Here is a 20,894-nt window from a genome sequence, read left to right as displayed (position 1 = left end):
TGTATTAAAATAGGAAGTGCACATGCGTAACTCATTAGGGTGATCAACGCACCACCGTTTACGATCATATAAATGTTTTGTCCGGCCTTAACGAGCCCCTGGTGCTACAACTGGATACATCTGGTAATATTCTGTTTTTCTAACTCATCAAATCCCATAAAAAAAAAAACAACAACAAAAAAAAAACCAGAACCAACAATGAGTTAATCCTTTTAACAAGCTCCATTCTTTAAAAACAATTACTGTTGAACTGAGTCACATGTTCTGTCAGTAATTGCCCCTTCCTGAAAGCCTCAGATAGGAAGGAGAAGTCTGTTAGTATCAAGAACTTTGGGTTTTGGTCTTTTCATGGCAAAGGCTTACAACAGAGAAGACAGCAGCGTTATCTCACTGGGGGGTTTTAAGGCCTAGGCGGTACTCTGCATTCAAACTGTATGTCTGTAAACTAATAAGTGGAATATTAGAGCGTTAAAGGGACAGAGGAAGACTGATGTTTTGTGTGAGCGAGCTACGGATTAGAGCCAAAAAACGAGCTCTGGTCAGAAAAAGATTTATATGTTTTGCAGCCATTTCTTTTAGTTCTTCAGCTCTTCACCTTCTCGTGGCCTTTATGATATAAGAATGTTAAGCTGGCTGTGTAACTATGTAAAGGGCTCAAATATGAATGTGGCCCCCCCATATGTACAATGATGCCTGTAAACTGCATATGATTCAAGAGTTTATATTAATCACCATAAGACTATTATTTAAAGATGCACCTGGTATGTGATATATATATATATATATGATGCAACTGAATGTTTAAATGTATTACAAATTGGACATCTTTTTATTTTTTTCATGTAGTAAAGGACTTTTTGGTGTTTATGCTCCAGAGCTTGTTGTTGTCAGTGATAAAGCTTCTGAAAATACCACCAACTTCTGCTGAAATATGTCTGTGGTCAGCAGATTTTTAAGGCAGTGCGATTCGCTTACCTCATCTTTTCTTAAAAATGCAGACATGACGCTTTTTTTTAATCCCTCTCGTCTTACTTCTTGTTGCTCTCCACTGTCCGTTTGTGTGATTTAAAAAGATGAAAATGTGTGAAAAATATGAAATATGTTTTAAAGTAGGATTACAGCCTCGTGGTCGTCTGCCTCCGCCACTCAGACTGGTTTGAGTCATGGCTAAAAAGTGTTTGGTGTTTGACCACCAAAATCTGATCAGTTTGTCTTTGAGTTACTGAGATATCGTATCCATGAGAATGTGACGGATGGACGGACGGATAACCTAAAAACAATATGTCTCCTGCTCTGGCTGTCGCCGGCACAGAGCCATGAAAACACAAGAGGCCGAAGTTGCAAATGAAGGACTTTTCTGTAGCTGCTGATAATATATCTAACTAAACACATTATATAAGTCACATTTTGTTGCCTTTCTTTTTTTCTAACTACAATAATGTCTCCAGTTCCTGAAGTGAACTTGATGATGATGTGACTCAAAAACAGTCCAGATAAAATATTCCGTTACCGTCTCTTGCTACTCAAACTCACAGCTGGTCATGACCACCGGTGTAGATCGTTTCCCAGCCGTGATAAATTTATAAAAATGTAAAAGAGAATTTGAATGGTATAGGTGTTGGTTGCCAGTACCAGATATTTTACTCCCATCACCCTCCGCCAGTCTACAGTTGGTCTCTGATCTGTGTCGATAGCAGATTGTTTTATGTACTGAAACTTGTACTTGTGTGGTATTTTGTCTTAAGTGGTACTGTTAGTGTAGCGAAGTTGAGGCTGATCAGTATCAGCTGTTTGGCAGGGAGAACCTGGAACAGATTTCAGTCATCAGAGGATTGTTTGCCACACACAAAGCTATTGATGCTACAGCTAATCTGTACCGTCTTTACTTTTTACAGTCACAAAACTTCACAGAGTACTATTATTATTATTATTATTATCATTAGATCACAATTATTGGAGTAAAGACACTTAAAAAAAAGTCATCCAGCAGGTTTATATTTTGACTAACTGTTTGAAGAAAAACACTGTGCTGCATTATACTCAAAGTGTTACACAATAACAGAGCTCTCCAATCGTCTCCTGAGTGTCAGGGAGCTTATCTCACAGAGAAAATACAATAAACAGGTAAAAATCACAGTCACCTGACACAATCCGTAAGCGGTGACCTCTCTGATGTGTTGTCTGTTTAAAAGAAAACTGCAGTTTATGACTGAGTACCATTAATTTTGCTGGCTATTCTTGTCCTGGTCAGTGCATTCCTGACTCCTTTTCCCGGGACGACACAGAACAAGAGTGTTTTATTGTAGGTTCATGAAGAAAACATGGTGGTCTGGCGGAGCAAGCTGTTCTCGTATGTCTGCCATTGAGAGAACATCGTCGGTCATGAGGAAGGCGGTTGGCCCGATGCGTGTCCACACACACCTCTCACACAGCGGGCCGCCATCTGACACACCATCCGTCTGGACAAAGCAAAATATCTTTAAGTATTACAACCTTTTATGTTTTTCCCTATAAAAACTATAGTGTGATTTTAAGACCTTTTTTTTTTTTTTTTTTAAACAACCTTCAAAACTGCTAACCGACTAACTAAGGCTATCAATAAAATCTGTGCTGTTTTATATACCACTATAATCCAAAACTGTATTTAGAAGCATTAAAATATTGGCTTGTTTCTTACGTATTTCATCTGTTGTTTGCACATGATGAACGCCGAGCCTGGTGTAATGCAGTTAGGACAGTTTGTGATGGAGCACGGGAGCGGTTCGCCCACCTTCATCAGTGAGTCGGGCATCTCTGACTTCAAGAAGTATTCCTGGAGATAACAGGAATTCGATGATGTGGAGAAAAGACACTTTAGATTATTGTACAAAACTGCTTCTGCAGTAGAGGAATTTTAATACCGTCTATGTTTTTTTTTTTAACCATGTTTGAGCTGTACAGGTCTTTTCTGTGCCCTCTGATCTAAAATCATATTTTCAACTTTAAGTTATTGTGTGAATAAGTTTTAGTTGTCCTGGAGGAAACACGAGAATTTATTTGCAGCAAGTTTTAGCATTACATCCATTTCATTATGTTTTCTGATCATTAAATTTGAGCTTAATTCACATATTTGAATTTTAAGGTAAACACAAGAAACTTGTGCTACAGAAAATGGACCAGACTCAGTGAATAGCTCCCTAAGCTTAACATCCTAAGTCCTATGATGACTATTAATTTATCTATACAGACTAATGAGCAGCGATGACTAACATGTCTTTGGGGTCATCAGGTGGGAACCTCCTTTCACCAGTGTTTCGTCTAGTTGGTCCCACGACACCTCCAGGAGGCTAGACAGTGATCACTGGCGTCCCAGAGTCACTCCCCTAATGCCAGCCATCACTGCTCCTCACACCACAACTATTTTCTCCTTTATTTTGCCTATGCTACCAAGAACAACACTATCATCAAATAGGACAAAACACACTAGCAGATTCAGCAAACAAAACTCCCCTAAACAGTTCTGTTCTATAGGACTAGATGTTTTTTTTTCAGGAAGTGGCGGCCATTTTGAATGAGGGAGGTAGAGTCAAGGAGAGATGCCTTGTTGGGCTAAACTCTCCCCCGCCGGATTAGGCTGTGCTCTACCTCCCCTTACTGCCCCACTCTGCAACAACTCACCTAAAACAAACAAACTCGCCTAAACAGTCAAAGACACACTACAAACCAATTCAAAGCAATACAAACAAACAATACAGGCCAACTCACCTAGACTAACCACATGGTCTCAAAGAGGCTCACACCGGCCACACCCCCCACTTAAAAACACTTCCTCTTCCTGGATTTCTTCCTTGCTTTTCCTAAGAATCTGTCTATCCTAAGTGCTCCCCCTGCTGGGCCCCCAGGTACCATTGTTTCTTCTCATCCAAATCCACTGACTGGATCTTACTGCCTCATCTGACATGACCTTTACTATTTTCCTCACACTCTGTCCACTTCCTCCTAACTCCCTCACCAAAGAGACAACAGACCTTGCTACAAATCCTCTACATCCTACTTCCACTGGACAAATCCTAACTTTCCATCCTCACTGCTCTGCTTCTGCCCCTAACTCTACATACCTAAGCTTTTTCCTTTCATATGCTTCTTCAACTGAAGCCTCCCATGGAACAGTTAGCTCTATGAAATATACTCTCATTCTACTCCTAGACCACAAGACTATGTCAGGCCTTAGCTTTGTACTGGCTATTTCCTGGGGAACAACAAGCTTTCCTCCTAAATCTACCTGCATTTCCCAATCACAAGCATCCTCTAAGCTGCCTTGCCTCCTTGCTGTCTTACTAACTTTCTCTCCCTCTTGAACAAACTTGATTGCAACTCTCTTTATTTTAGACCCTCCTAAATTTGCCTGCCTCCGTAAATCTTCAATTCCTGCAGCTAAGCTTTTTAAAACCTGGTTATGTCGCCACGTATACCGGCCTTGCGACAGACTAACCTTACAGCCTGACAAAATGTGCTTTAAAGTTGCAGTACCTGAACACAATGAACATAGCAGGTCTCCATTTACCCAGAGTTTTAGGTTCTGGGGAGTTGGCAATACATCATATGTTGCCCCTATCAAAAATCTAATACTACTTTCCTCCATACTCCACAGCTCTTTCCAGCTAAGCTTTTTCTTGTCTACACCTTCCCAATTCAACCACTGTCCCTGCTTAGCCTGGGCCACTGCCTTTGCACCCCTTAATATTTCCTCCTGTCTACGAACCTGCTCCACAACTAGCTTTCTCTTCTCTTTGGGACCTGCTCTACTCCACACCGGTTTGCCTGGGCCAAGCCCCAAGCCTCCCCGGCCTATTTGGACATTACCCACAATCTCTGTATGCCTGAGCGTTGCTTCCGCCTCCTGCACTGCCATTCTTGGATTCCACTTTCTCCCCTTGATTGGGTTTGGAACCACCTTACTGACTACCACATCTTTACTCCCAGATAACAGGAGCTCTGTCCTAACCTTAGTACATTTAAACTCCTCCACTAGACTAGTTACTGGGAGCTGAAGTATGCCTTTCCCATACAGTGCCACCGTACTTAAACATCTAGGAACACCTAGCCACTTCCTAATGTAAAAGCTAACTAATCTTTCCATTTTTTCTGCAGCAGATAATGGAATCTCATATACAGACAGTGGCCACATCAACCTGGGAAATAACCCGAACTGCAGACACCACAACTTCAACTTTCCTGGAAGCCCTGATTTATCTATTCTATCCAGTCCCTCAGCAACATCTTTCCGAAACTGCACTACCTGTTCTCCGTCATTCAAGTCTGCCTTGTACCACCTACCTAGACTCTTTACTGATTTTTCCCTAATTATTGGAATTTCCTCTTCGTCTATTACAAACTTCCTATCACTTAGCTTCCCTCTACTTATTGAGATACTTCTAGACTTACTAGGCTTAATTTTCATACTAGCCCACTTTAAGTTTTTATTAAGTCTCTCAAGTACTCTTTTCATACATGGCACCGTTGTAGTTATCAACGTCATGTCATCCATGTAGGCCCTAATTGGTGTAAGGCGCATCCCATCCTGCCGCCTCTCTCCACCTACAACCCACTTAGAAGCTCTAATGATTACCTCCATCGCCATTGTGAATGCCAATGGAGAAATCGTGCACCCTGCCATAATGCCTATTTCTAGCCTCTGCCACCCTGTCGTAAAGCCTGCTGTACTTAAGCATAGTCTAATGTCTTGGAAATACGACCTTACTAACTTAACCACTACTCCAGGCACTCTAAAATAATCAAATGCCTCCCAAATAAGGCTATGTGGCACTGAACCAAACGCATTTGCTAAATCCAAAAATATGACATGCAAGTCTCTTTTCTCTGTCTTGGCTGCCTGAATCTGATGCCAAATCATGCTAGTGTGCTCTATACACCCTGCGAAACCTGGTATTCCTGCCTTCTGTACTGCAGTATCTATTAAGCTATTCCTTTCTAAATAACTAGCTAATCTCCGTGCGACTATGCTAAAGAAGATCTTCCCCTCCACATTTAGGAGAGAGATCATTCGAAACTGACTCAGGTCTGAGGATTCCTTCTCCTTTGGAATAAAAACACCTCCTGCCCTACGCCATGCTCTGGGAATAACCTGTTTCTCCCAAACTATTCTTAATTGCCTCCACAAAAACTTTAGGATATCAGGTGCGCTTTTATAAACCCGGTAGGGGACTCCATTTGGCCCTGGGGCCGAAGAAGCCTTTGCACGCCTGACTACCTCCTCAACCTCCTTCCACCTGGGTGGTCTAACATCCATCTCATGATCTATCTTTCCTAATGGTGGCATGTCAGGTGGAAGGCCTACTACTCTATTCTGCTCAAAATCTGAATACGTGTTTCTTAGATACTTTTCTACTTCTGACTTTGTTGCCTTAAGCTGCCCTCCCTTTTCCTGGTTAAACAATCCTTTAACAAACTTGAAAGGGTCCCTGTAAAACGCTGTCCTTACATATTCTTTCTTCTTTCTCTTTTTCCTAAGATATTCAGCCCTTCTAAGTACTGCTAGCCTGCCTCTCAAATCTTCTTGCAACACATCAATTCCCCCCCTCTCTTCCTCTGTTGCCCTTTTCCACTGCTTTCTTAATTGTCTTCTTTCCTTAACTAATTTCTCCATTTCCCTTTGCCGTCTAGACTTAACTAACTGTACTCTTTCAACCCTCTTTCTGTCTTGCACCCCAAATCTTTCTGCACCATAGGAGTAAATTATATCTCCCATCTTCTCTAGTCTATCGCTTGCATTTCCTCCTAGTCTGCTTAAAATTACTGACAAATCTCTATTGACTGACTCCCATTCTTTCTTGCTATTTGCCCTCGGCCATTTAACTCTAGCTTTCTGCTCCATATTTCTCTCTCTGACTGGCCTGTTCACCTCAATATCAGCTGCATCCCCTCTTGTAGTCTCCTCTTCCCCCTCTGTAGCTGTGTTATTGATATCCTTCGAACTGTGGTTTTCTACCTGTCGCTGGACTTCATCCGACTTATTCGATTGACTTCTTAAAAAGTATCGATCGATGCGGCCACACTGCCTTTCCTTTGCAACACATTTCTTTCTTCCCTGATGCATTCTAAGGCCTCTAACTGACGTTACTTTCTGCCAGCCACAAGGACAGATCTGGAGCTTATTTCCCTCTAGCCTAACATTTTTATTCTCTCCAGCTACGCTCACGTCACCCTGAGAACTACTCTGTCGAGCTATAGTCCTAGAGAATAGGTCCGTGCCCCTATCCTTCACTGAGTCGCATATCCAACTCATAGTCATGTCCGTTCCAGTGTCTGTTGCCGTGTAGTCTGCCTGTGAGTCATCTTCCACCCCTGCTCTCACTGACCCTTGGGGTATTTTTCTTATGTTTGATGTAGCTTATGAAAATAAATTGAGAGTCGTTTTCCCATAACTATTACAACGTATACTGCACTGTAAAACACAATAAATCCTTAATGGTCCTATAGAGAAGTACATTAGTAGCTTGGTGCAAACTCCTTGTCTCTGTTCAAACTCAAATACACAACAGAATTTGTAATGCCTGGTGATTTTGAGGAGGAAGGTCAGACAGTGATCCTCCTGATGAAGGATTTATTTGAAGACCACACTAGTTGAGGCAGAATAAGGCCTCTGTTTTCCACAACAGAAAGAAGGTCGGCGTGAGAAAGAACTGACACAATAGTTGGATAGTAATAGTCATTTCACAACAGTTATTTGTAATTTTTGAAGAAAGATTCTCTGGTTCCAGCCGTGAGGACTTCATGCTGTTCTGAACATATTTCATGATAAACTAAAAAAAAAAAAAAAAGATAAATAGGCACATTTATCGATGATTTATGGATGAAGTGATTAGTTGCAGCCCTAATTTCAGCAGAATTTGCAAAACCAGGAAAAGAACTCGGTGCTCTGTTGTGGTGTTCCTGGAAGTCAGGACAACACCAGAAAACACCCTGATAGTGGGACAAATAGACAAACCAATTTTGCATTTTATGACTGAGGTATGAAAGTTTCAGCATATACTCTACATACCCCAAGGCTTTATTTCAGACATGGAGGCCATTTATATCTGAGCTCTGGTGAACTTGAGGTCATTGACTATTGCAGCATTACCTTTTCCAATATTTGGGAATAATGAGAGAGAGAGGAGCTCAGAGAATTAATTCATAAAACCATTTTGCTCATGTTGTCTGTATAAAAGTATAAAGGGCAGAGGAAGTGAACCACTAATTAAACAACTTTACACTTCAAAAAAGTAAAAAAAAAAAACAAAACAAAAGACATTATGTGGCGAGCTAGCACATTAGCTAACATTCTAATCAGAAGCTAGCATGATGGTTTGCTCTGGACCACGCTCATTACTCCATGTACATGTTTGTGACATGATGGTCGTCCCCGAGAAACACCCAGCAGCCCTGAAAGAATTCAGTCCCCAGGAGTGTGTTGTGCATAAAACGAGCAGCACAGTCTCAGCCATGGCAACTGACCACGACCACCTTGAGCTGCCAAGCCCTTCTGACTGGGGGCTGGGTGAAAGAAGCAACGGGATGTCAGCCACTGTGAACCACCTTTCTAGAAGCCTCACTGAGCTGCTACTCATGTTTGACATGGTTTATAGTAGTTCTGTGCTATCTATGTGTAATAAGAGCATGAAAATTGATCATAATTGACATATACCACCTTTATCCCTGTGAAAAAGTGAAAAGAATTTAAATTTGAAAGCCTGAAATTTGGTCACCCTCTGCCCTGTCCTAGAGGTCAAATCTGAAAAGCATCCATGTCTGAAAATAAACTTCATGGTTTACAGAAACACTGGAGAAAGTTTCATACTTTGGTAATAAAATGCACAATAGCTTCCATATACAAACTCATCGGCTGCACTCTAAAACTGAAGCAGCTAAATGGAATTCAGCCATTATTCATTTAATTATTTACCCCAGTGTTTTCCCTACAGTGACATGTCTGAATGTGTTAGGATTATGTGTTGGTGTAAACAGGTTCCTGTTTTATTCTACCCAACATTTAAAAGTGTTGATGTAATCCAATAGATAACTGTTCATACTGTGATGTTTGGTTAGAAAAAAATAACAGCGTCCTCAGAATAAAACATTTTTTTTCCATTAAGGAAAGGGAAGTGCTCACCATTATCCTAAAACATCTGTCTTTAATGTGCGGTGCTGAACCACTGCCATCAAGTCCAAACAGAAAGTAAACACAAAGTCAGCTTCAGTTTGCTTCATGCTGGCTTTGTTTGATGCTCTTAGCCTGATTTGACTGAACACATCTGATCACTGGATGTCACAAATCTGCAGACAGCTGCGAGATACCCGTTGGACCCTGTGAAGGCGACCTTTAGATTCAGTTGGGAACAAGCTGCTTCTTCTTAAAAAACACTCTAATCCAGACTCAATGAAGTCTCTTGGCGGAGACAAAACAGCAAGTTGTGTTTGATTCACTGCTTCTGCTACAGATCTGCTCCAGTTTGGATCAGACAGAACAAGGAAACATCTTCTCTGCTGCTTTATAAAGCTTATTTTGAGTATGAATTCCATAATCCATCAAATGCTAATAATTAGCAAAAGTAATTATGTTATACAGTAGTTGTACGAAGTGACCCAATGTCAGGACTGCAAAGTCTTCTCTCTGTATCACAACCAGAACACCCTGATAGCTATATAAGGAGTGACGGAGATGGTGGTGAAAGTTCCTCTGTGAAATCAGACTGACTCTTAAAAACAAATAAAACCATGAACAAGGTTGTTGGGAGGTTTACATTTTGTAGAAGCTGTAAATAAGCACACTTCTATGCATCAATGCTTTCTTATAATATCGGATATGATAGTGTCTGTGATGTCAATATGTGATGTCCATGCACAGGCAGGAAGAAAACTGCAGGAGCATTTAGCATAAGGAGTGATGTGCCCTACCCCGGCTACTGTGAGGATGTTGTAGATGCTCTTAGTGATGATCAGTGAGGTCCTGGCACGAGTCACAGCCACATACAACAGGTTCCACTCATCATCAGGGAACTTGGCTGAACAGGGAGGAGAAGGAAAAAATTAACAAAAGTGTTAAGATCGAAAGTATTTAAATATTTACCACTTTTTAGACTGAGACTGTCAGAAGACACTTCATCGATGACATCTGTGTACATATTTTAGACAGCGAAGACAGATGGTTTGAAAGAGGAGTGAAGGAGGTCATCAGCATGAAAGTAGAGAAACCATCCCTCAACAGAGGTCTATGACACTTCTTATCCCCCACTTACAACGCAGTCCCTCATATCTTCCCAGGAGATTGAACAACTATTCAAACTTGTGTCTAAGGGCTCTGACGCTGTCATTACTGCCACCAGTAGCACCAACAAATGAAGTGGCATCAATGGCCTCGATGACGACCCCACTGAAGTTAAATACCTGGGTCTCCTCAACAGTCAGTCATTTCTTTAATTTATCCTTTTTAACCCATTCATACCGGATGCTGCGCAGCGCAACATTGTCCCTCCCGCCTGTTGCTGCGCAGTGCAGCATTGTTGATTCCTCGTCATTGTCATGTGTCATGAAAATGACGAGGAATCAACAATGCTGTGCTACGCAGCAACCGGCGGGAGGGGCAATGTTGCGCTGCGCAGCATCCGGTATAAATGGGTTAATTAATTTTTCTTTTTTTCTTTTTTTTTTTTTAAATTGGTTTTTATTTTGTTTTTGTTGTTTTTTCATTTTTCTATTTTGTTTTGTTTCTCTTTTTGTTCATTTATTTATCTTTTTAATTTTTCCTGCCACTCTACTGTTCGGTAGGTCGCGGTAGTGCACCTGAAAGCTGGCTGCCAACTAACAAACAAATCAAAAGAAGATGAAACAGTCAGTCAGAACTGAAGAAGCCTCTTGGATCAGAGGTGAAACATCATCAAGTATCAAGTCCAGTTCCCCTGAAATCATCTTTTCTTGGATATTAAAGAGTTATTTAATTTAACAATATATTGGTCGATATTTTAAAACAAATACATAACACGTTATTGATAAACATCCCTTTACTTTTTTTCATTTTATTGTAATCAAGATAAAAACTGAGCAGGACATGTTTAAGTGTAAGAAATTACTCTCTGCATCTTCTGGTGGACAAACTATGTCTTGTTGACACCTCGTTCTAAACAACATCAAACCTTGTTTGGGATTTATTGGCTCCCACATCGACTCTTACTGGTCGGACCAATATCTGCGAAAAGCTAATATCAGCTGACACATCCAGCTGAACTAACTCACTGACTGGAAAAAAACAAGAAAGTGCGTGGTTGGACACAGACACCGTTCTCCCGTGTCTATTGAAAACCTACAATATAAAATCTGTGTAGAAGAGAAAACAAAGACTCTCACAACACTCACAAAACGCGAAGCCGGGATGGTGGTGCAGATTGTGTCTGGAACAGGGAACCTCAGTAAAGTCGTCGGTGACCATCACAGTGTCGAACTCTAGACCTTTGGCTTTGTGGACTGTTCCGACTATGAAGTCTGGAACAAGAGGCGCAGAAAAGAGAAGTGATCAGGGCAAAGTATAGTTTTTCAGGAATTTAAAAGATGGCTCTTTTAATCTAATCACATAGAAACACTATACTCGGCAGTGTAATTTTATTTCATATTTTACATTCTAATTTTTTAAGTTTCTCACATCTTTGCTGTTGTGAGTTAATATCTAAGTGAGACCAAAGCTTCAGTCAGGCCTTTTAAAGTTTCTCAGACTTCTTTTTGGAGATACACAATGCTCAAAGTGCGTGTGGGTGTGTGTGTGTGTGTGTGTGTGTGTCTGTTGTAAGAGAATTTTCTGTTTGTCCACCGTGAGTGACTTACTGAGGGTGAAAAGTCAGTGTGAGGCCCTAGGTCACAGTGCCACAGCTACTGCATTAAATGGTACAGGTGGAGACACTCGGGCGGCTCCTCCAGACATAGCTGGGGTTTTCTGCTGATATTGCTGGTGCCATGATTGATAGTAGAGGATGTTGGATGGATAATAAGAGTTCTCCCTAACATCTGTGCAAACCTGCTTTGTGAGAGTTGTTTTCAGAGCAGCTGTTCAGGCGTGTCACGAGTTCGGGGATTCGACTTCCATATTTTTCAACAATGTTGAGTTTGGCCGACAGCTCCAGGTCCTCAGTCTGCGTGGCGTACTTCTTCAGGGTCCAAAAAGCAGTTTGAGGTTTTCTTGCGAAGGAGCGAATAAGTGGATCACTGATGTTTGAAGGCCCTGATGTCGCCTTCCCCGCCATCTCCTTCAGCTTCCAGATATCCTCGATCCTTCCCAGGCCGATGTTTTTGACATCCTGGAAGAAAAGGCAGCTCTGTCAGCACTTCAACAATATGGGCTTTGAATGCTAGTTAGTTGTGCATTTTAGTTTGCCAATACCTGATAGTGAATCTAATTTGGACCATTTTTATTCTAATATTTACAAATATTAAATGTTTCGTCCAAAACTTAATTCTTATCAGGGCAACATTTGGACAATAAGGGTAAACAGCTCTCAGATGCAGGATCAATCAACTATTTAATGGTAAGTAAACCCTGCTATACAGCTGATTACTTTAAATAAAGATTTTTAATTTTGCAAAGATGGTGGAAAGTTTGATGAAAAGACCGAAAACACTCCGATTTTTATCCGCATTTCGCATTGAAGTCGTGCCCCAAGGAGCCAGTTCCAACTGCGAGGCAGACTGCTGGAAATCCATCATCATGTTTAATTGGAATTATATTGCAAGAGGAAAAAACCCAGCTTTATTCACATAACATGACTCATAAGAAACAGACCATTCACAAATGCATTTTGTTGACCTTTCTAGAAAGAAAAAAGAAAAAAAAAGAAAAAGAAAAATTGCTTCTATGTTGTACAAAACTGCAATTGAAACCCAGTCTATGAATTGATCCTATCTGCCTTTGTGTCTGCTTTTGGCTCCTCCCTCCTCTTGCCTGCATCATTAACCATGATGATGAGTGTGGTAATACTCAGTAACTCAGTGAATAAGCAGATTCGTAAGAAAATGTCAAAATGGTCCTATGGTTACAAAACTGAAACCTCCATCACATCAGATAATATCAGATATGAGATAATGTTTCTATCTCACGTCAGACTGATGTGGCACAAGTGGTTGAGTGGATATCACCTGGCATGTTGTCTCGATGTAAAATATTATTACCGCTACTACTTCTTTGTAAGTGTCTTTTTTGCAAATGCATACACACTCACCCCTATGAAGTGGATCTGGCACTGTGGGTTGACGTCCGTCAGCATGACGGCTATGGTGAACACACTGAGATTGCACCTCGCCAAGATGGCCACCTTCCCCCGGCAAGGACTCGCACCCGTCCTCACGGCCTCTGCGACCTTGACCGCTGCCTCGTCACACACACCACCTGTAGGATGTAGCAGACAAGGATATGCCAACAAAACTGTTACAATCTAATATTTTAACTTTATATTAACTTTCCAGGGCATTAAAATTGTTTCCAACCCTATATTTCTAAAAAGACAAATAACTAAAAAGACACCGATGTGCAGTATTTACCCTTCTGTTTCCCTCCTACAAGAATCTTCTGGACTCTCTTGCACACTTTGAGGATGGTGGCGCCCACATAGGCGATCTCAGCACCGAACCGAAAGCTCTGGACAAACACATCATTGCCACAGAGGTTAATTTTTCTGATTAACACTCAGTATTCACCTTCTAATGAGGATAGACAAAGGCACAGGAAATCACAGATACAGTGAGTAAAAATCAAACGTTTAATGCATTATGAACATTGTAAACAAGTATTACTAGCAGTATTAGTAGTAGTAGTAATGTCAGGATTAATTTATATAATCTATAATGCATTTAATACGAAGGTTTCGCCTTTAATGGCTTATTGATGCTCTTGTTGAAATGAGATAAACCTCCAATGATACTGTGAAAAATGTGTTCAGATTCCAATTCCATCTAATTGGTACTATATGTGTTCTATGACACATATATATTAACATAAAAAATTACATATCTTACATATATATATATATATATATATATATATATCTTTTTTGTCGTAATGCCCACAGGAACCAGGTTCATGGAACATGACACTTATCTTTATCAAAACCTTCAAAATATCCCCAGAGTCATGTAAACAGGAAGATGTGGGCTACACCTGACACCTGCTCTTGATCAGCCTAGTTCTGGTGAATCTGCACTATTTTAAGTTACTGCATCACCTATCAGCAACAGGCACTTCCTGTTTACCCAGCATCCACTAACATCTTGACAACGATCGCACTGTGGTCTGCACTTCAACCAGTAGCCCACCATAATGCCACAGGAGCCGAGTTTAACATGATTTCTAAATGGATTCATGAACCCTTACATTTAATGGACACTGGACATAATGCTTTCACTGGAAAGGAAGTGGACACACTGTATCATACACACACTGACTCCAACTGTGTGAGCATGTTATCTGACAGTATGTTGTAGTCCGACCAATTCAGAACCAGAGAAAGGCTTATTTCTGACAACATTTAGATCCCAGTTGCTCTGTTTGCTTGTGTATGTGTGTGTACCTGTGTCAGGTAGAAGATGTGTGTGTGGTCAACAATCTGCAGGGCGTTGACAGCTCCTTTGAAGGTGTAGATCTGCTGATGAGGATCTCCGACCAAGATTTTCCCACACCGCTGAGACAGCAGCACATCCATGATGGCTGAGCAAAGGAAGAAGACACCAGCACGTTCACAATAACGCTTTCCCACAATCCTGCAGGACTGTGAACGTTACTAAGTCCAGTTACCTGGAGTGCAGTCCTGGGCCTCATCGATGAAAAGGACATCATACTTGTCAGACAGGCGGGGTTTTGGGTTTTGGAGCTGCCATAACTTCAGGTAACCTGGGAATGAAAAGACCTCCTGTGCAGTATTCTTTCTATTATAACAGAATTACTCATAAACATTTCACTCGTTTACAGCTGGCGTACCGTCGTGGGTCATGGAGTAAGCCTCTTTGTTCGTCTCATTGAGATCCTTCATTTTGTTCCAGATCATCTGGGCATCATGGACAAACAACTAGGATTTCACAATAAGAAATAACGTTTAAATGTGTGCTTGCTTATTTTCTATCAATACTTCAAACTAAAAGCACATAGCTGTATGCATTCATGTGCTCATACCCGTTTTTCGCCATCATCTATATCCTTCCGAAAGCCGTTATTAGTGACGTGGGTGCTGGGGACGTGTCTGGTGGTGATGGTCTGGTCTGCTGAGGCCATGAAGGTGTTGAGGGTTGTGGTTACCACTTTGGCCTTGGTAAAACCACCTCGGCCATCAGGCAGAACAGCATTGATGGTGAATGCCTTCAGGTTAGCAGTCAACTTCTTGCGGTAATGATACCTGCATCACAGAAGCACAGAAGTGACTAGGACTAAAAATGATTAACACCAGATGTAACTCAGCTGAAAGATTAGTTTCTACAGAAATGAAGGCAGACTGATCAAAGTAGATGTTATTTTCCTGCTGCACTTGTAAATTACCCTGCATATAATCAGAGATGCATTATAGATAACAGTGAGGAGTAGTTTGTGTTTGCTTTCTGTGGAGAAACAAATGTCAACATGGAAAGTTTCACAAGCAGAAATCAGTTAAGCAGACTGTGGGTACCTTATCTAGGCACCACAAATTCAAATGAAGTTTTTTTTTAACTCTTAGTTCTTAACAGAGACTCACTGCCTTTCGGACACAGTTGTTTTCCAGACACAAATTTGATAGAATTGTTTTTGAATTACTGAAACAAATGCATGTGTGTGTCATTCTCACTTCCTCCTTTTAACATTTAAAACCCAAAATGCACACAAGCAGTGACTTGAGATTTTGGCTTGCCGCTGGTCTAGGTCAGACTATAAACTGAACAGCAGTATATAGGGTACATAGTTGTAATCGGAGAGATCTAAATCTAAATCTGATTAATAAAGAAAAACCACAGCTGCCTCTTTAGTCTGTCTTTATGAAGACAAAGACTCAAAATCTTTTGCTGTGTCTAAAATCAGATACTTCAGTCAGTACACTCACATGTCGTACACTGTGTACACACTCACTGGTGTAGTGCGTGAGTTTCGACAGTGTAGTGTTGTCTCAAAGCAAACACTGCCGTAGTGCAAACACCAGAACTGATGATCGGAATATTTGACTGATGGCCCTTAAAGTTTTGAGTGAACCAATCGTGTACTTGTAGTGAACTGCATGTTGCCACACTTGTCAGAGTAAATTGACTTGTGCACTCAAAATGGCAAGTGTGAGTGGAAGTACACAAATTTGAGACAAAGCATTTGACAACCACTGGGAACATCTGCTGGAAAACTCGCGTCCTCACCTCTTCCCAACGTCTTTGAAGGCCAGTGAGTGGACGGTCTTGCAGTCCACATTTCTGGGGAAGCGTCGCGCTGCCTCAAACGCCACTGATTTATTGAAGGCCACGTACAGGAAGCGGAGGTCAGGCCGCTGCTCAGCATACTTTATCAATGTGGTCGTCTTTCCCGTACCTGTGACGGAGAGCACTAACGCTGTGAGACTGGCCCTTCACACCTACAACACTGGCGCTGATAAAAAAAAAAAAAAATTATAATTGACCCTCTCACATCTAAAGGTGGTTTATAAATTTCAGAACTGTAGCGTTTCCTGGAACTAAATTTATTTACATCTTCAAAGACGATCAGCCCTTTCCTACTGAACACAGCACAGATAAATGTTTGCAAAGTGTCTAGAACAAAGAAATTAATTATGTGAGAAATAATGAAAATAAACAGAAAATATTTTCACATTGTATTTCTGACCCTATTCTTCAGTACCATCAGAGCTGAGCAACTCAAAGGCACCCATCACTACATGGTAAAAGCATAAGGAAGTAGAATTATGGTCTGTATGGATAAACTGACTGACAGAGAAAGAATGCCCTCTGGTGATCTTTCAAATGTTGTACAGCTGAACTTAGTGTGCTTCTGTTTAACACACACAGGTTGTAATAGAGGGTTTATAGTGGTTTAAAGCAGTCTTGTATACTACTTACGATTGCATACAGTCTGGCCGGGTCTATAATAATAATGTAAATTTGACATATTTACTGTACATTGTTCAACATCATATATATATATATATATATATATATTGCTGTTTTGGGATTTTCCACTGCTCAGAAGAAACGAGTGATTTCCTGCATGATGTCTTAACTTATAAAATAAGAAAAAAACCTATATTATCTATATCTATATATTACACTATATCGCTATTCATACATACTGCTTTAGTATGTTGTGTTTCCATGAACTGACTCCCAGCTGTAGCTCCTCTGTTCAGAGATATCCTGTTTTAGCATGTTCTTTGTTGAGAGAGAATGGATTAAGATTTGTGGAGCTAATAAGCTAATGTGCCACGAGTAGCAGTGGTCATCACACCTCTAACTCACTGTACCTGCAAAAGCTATGATCTTGACCACATGGTGTTCCTGGATGTCGTGGGTGAGGATCTGCTGCTGTTCACCAGTGAGCTGAATCTGAGGCCACCTAGCAGAAACACACACACATATCCCCATTTCTTCAGTCACGTATAGTTAACCATCAGTTGGCTGAGCTATAGAACTTAGAAGCTGAACTCAGAAATGCTGTAGTGACCTGCAGTCAACTAAGTTTACCTTGGGTTGAGACTGAACCGCTCGTATTGGAAACCAAAAAACAAAACATCTGAATTTAGTGAGTTCAGCTATTTAAGGACAACTGATGGTCATGTTGGTTTACATTGATAAACAAAAAATGTGACTAATGTTACTGCAAGAAAAAATATTCAAAACCTTTGTAAATGAAATTTAAGACTTGTTTTCTACTTTCTATCGCCTTTTATTGTAGGGGCTGAATTTGTTTTTAAAGACTATAAGACTTGCAGATTCCCTGAATGATAAACAGACCCCACTGAACCTTCAGTGGATCCATCACTATGATGAAATAAGGAAACACAGCAGGATGTACTTCTTTCCCACACACATCAGTGAAACAATTGTATTTTGGACCTCACCCGCTCTGACAGGAGCCGACAGAAAAGGGGCCGTTCTCCATCAGGTGAAGTACGTAGTAGATGTTGTAATGCAACCTGAGGAGGAATAAAATAAAAATCATAGGGAGGCTGACGAGAAGTTGTGCACTATGTGAGAATATAAATGCTGACACTTGTGGGTCTTACCTGTTACTGATCTGGATGTTACTCCTCTGTAAAGCAAGCAACATCATGGCCATGTGGCTGAGGTACTCTGTGATGGCGGTGTGCGACATGCAGCCAGTGAGCAGAGACACCAAGGCCTGCACGTCACCAACACTCTGACTGAGGATCAATATGACAGCCATGGCTGCGTATGGGTTGGGACCCTGGAGATCAGACAAGAATGATGTGAAGACCTTACATTTTTCAAGTTCCACAGTTGTCATTTTCTCCCAATGATTACAAAGGAATTTTGTGTTTTGTTTGTGTGAACCGTACCTCAGTGCAAGGGTTAAAGTGATTCTGAATATCAGGAATGCGTAATCTGATGGAGGCCTCAGCCTGAGGAAAAAGGTGATGCTTCTTAACACATTTCAGAACATCTTTCAGCCACAACCGCTCTCCGACCTTATGCTGAGCCATTAAACTGACAAAAACACACACACACACACACAGACAGCAAAAGTTTCACAGTTAACATCGAAACATTTATGCCAGCCATTGTCTGCATGATTCATACTGAATCTCAATGAAAGAAAGATCAGGAAAAAAAGCTTAAAATGTCAAAGAAAATAGTAAGTAACACCATCACAACTTTACAAATACAAATAATTCTACATAGATTAGAGTTTTACTATGTCTTCATTAAAATACAAACATTGCAAAGTTGTAATGAGACTCCTCTTACAAAAAGCTTAATCCCCTTACTAAGGAAATATAAACTTACACAACAAGGTGTCGAATGCTGTGCTGTGACAATGCTGGATCTGTGATGCTGCTGTTCTTCAGGATGGAGAAGATCTCTTGCATTGTGTCCTTCTCTCGCATCAAGTAGCGGTAGTATTGCTTCTTGAAGGGCACAAACTGCAAAAAGAAACACACAACCACTAAGTTAATGTGGTGATCTTTACTTTGCCCCTGAGTTTGAGTTGGACTGACTGTAAGTGGTTTAACTATAATGCAGGCAAAGTAAAAAAAAATACGCTCTACAGAGTCAACAGTGTAAACACAGGGTTCATCTCTCAAACATGTTCTTTTTCAAATGAGAACTTGCTAAAACTCATTTCAGCTCTAAGCATACACCTGCCCTGTTTTTACTAAAACAATATTACTTAACTTCTATATTAGTCCTCACAACCCCTGCTGATAAAAATGTAATTTGATATAACTCTGTGGTTTGTGTAACCTTGCTGTCCTGGACAATGTTCCTCCAGCGATGACAGACGCGGATGGCACTGCGGTAGAGGTCCTGGGCAGAGAGGAGGCACAGTACCTGCCACAGCACCTCCTCTGGAAGGTCGTCCATGCAGCCCTGGGGCTGCAGCAGGAAATCGCTGCTGCCGAGCAGCCCATAGTGGGCATCAGGTAGCTCCTCCACCAACTCTTCATTCTTGTAAAACTTGCTATCACAACAGTCAAAGTCTTCACCAAACATTTCGGCGGTCATGCCCTCCAAATAATCCACCTCCTCACGCTCTGTCAGTGTTCCAGCAGCCAGCAGTGTGGCATCGTCCACTTCGTCCTCTATTTCTTCTGACTGGGCCTCTGGTGCCATTACTACAGCTAAAAAAGTGGCATCATCAATATCATCTTCAACATCATCCTTATCCTCATCCTCCAGCTGGCTCATTGCAACCATTGGGGCAGCTAAGAGAAAGGACAGAGATTCAGTGTCAAACATGAATTTTATGAATACAGCACTTGAAAGATGGGCACTGTCTGCTGTCACTGTCACTCTGTTTACAATCACATTCATAAAATAAGTGTGAAGCAGAAGGTTTAGAGCAACTTACCCCACTTCCGTCGCTTGGTGGGGTAAAGCCCCCTGTTGGGGTCCCGGTTTCCCCGCCCCCGGTTAAGGGTGTGGGGATGTGCAAGGGCATTAATGCCCTCTGCTGCTAGCTCACCACACTCCTCAGGACCCAAGTGTCTCCTCTTGGCCTTTCCTTGAAAACCACACAAGATTCAGTCACGTCGGCACAACACAAACTACAGTAATGGGATTGTCCCTGTCTTGTATCAGCCATCCATTAGCTCACATGCTTTCAACAATGGTACGCTCATTCTTCAGTGAAGGGCTGGGGTTAAACAAACATGACAGTTATGCAGGAATTACCAGCCAGGCCTGTTCTTTGATAAGACGTTGGTTCATCCTCTTAATCAAGCAAACTTTAAAGAACTAACTTTAACGTTTGTGAGTCCAAGGTTGGTGTTGTCATCACCAGTCAAATGGCAATGTCGGACACAGAACTCGCTACATACTGGTTACATTAGGTAGAGTTAGCACATAACCGTCTTCTGTGCTAAATGGACAGAGTATGTTCAGCTATTCCTCTTTATTATGAATTAACTCACCGTTCACAGCCACCTCCATCGTCGTGCATTCGCCAGTCTGAAATTAAAGTACATTACACATTTACATGTACTTTTTTGGCAGTCGCTTTAATCCAACGCGACATACAAGTCAAAGTAAGCAGATATAATTGATCAGAAATTGTGATTATTGTTATTTATTTGTACAAAAATCCAGACTCGAAATGTTAGCGCTACGACTACATGATAGTAAACAACGACTGTCGCTAGCTTGTTTAACGTTATACTTTAGCATTTCCTCTCTACTGACCTATGACCTTCCCCCGAAAA

At 41.2% G+C, this 20,894-nt stretch overlaps 1 protein-coding gene across 1 annotated transcript; it reads right to left on the bottom strand.

The window, feature by feature from the left end:
- Positions 1 to 1,242: 1,242 nt before the first annotated feature.
- fbxo18 (F-box protein, helicase, 18) lies at positions 1,243 to 20,625 on the bottom strand. The gene is made up of 20 exons (XM_022749159.1): positions 20,607 to 20,625; positions 20,045 to 20,197; positions 19,438 to 19,898; positions 18,979 to 19,115; positions 18,531 to 18,678; positions 18,237 to 18,418; positions 18,072 to 18,146; positions 17,475 to 17,566; positions 16,381 to 16,549; positions 15,185 to 15,404; positions 14,993 to 15,080; positions 14,810 to 14,905; positions 14,586 to 14,722; positions 13,561 to 13,657; positions 13,242 to 13,408; positions 12,044 to 12,323; positions 11,392 to 11,517; positions 9,937 to 10,043; positions 2,678 to 2,812; positions 1,243 to 2,459 (listed from the first exon to the last, which is right to left on the bottom strand). The coding sequence occupies exons 1-20, from the start codon at positions 20,623 to 20,625 to the stop codon at positions 2,298 to 2,300; spliced, it is 3,051 nt and encodes a 1,016-aa protein (XP_022604880.1). The 3' UTR covers positions 1,243 to 2,297.
- Between the last annotated feature and the right edge of the window lie 269 nt (positions 20,626 to 20,894).

This window comes from Seriola dumerili, unplaced genomic scaffold (genome assembly GCF_002260705.1).
Source record: "Seriola dumerili isolate Sdu_G_001 unplaced genomic scaffold, Sdu_1.0 BDQW01000138.1, whole genome shotgun sequence".
NCBI classification, from domain to species: domain Eukaryota; kingdom Metazoa; phylum Chordata; class Actinopteri; order Carangiformes; family Carangidae; genus Seriola; species Seriola dumerili.
The sequence above is the reverse complement of the archived record's forward strand: the minus strand, read 5'-3'. Positions and strand labels throughout refer to the sequence as shown.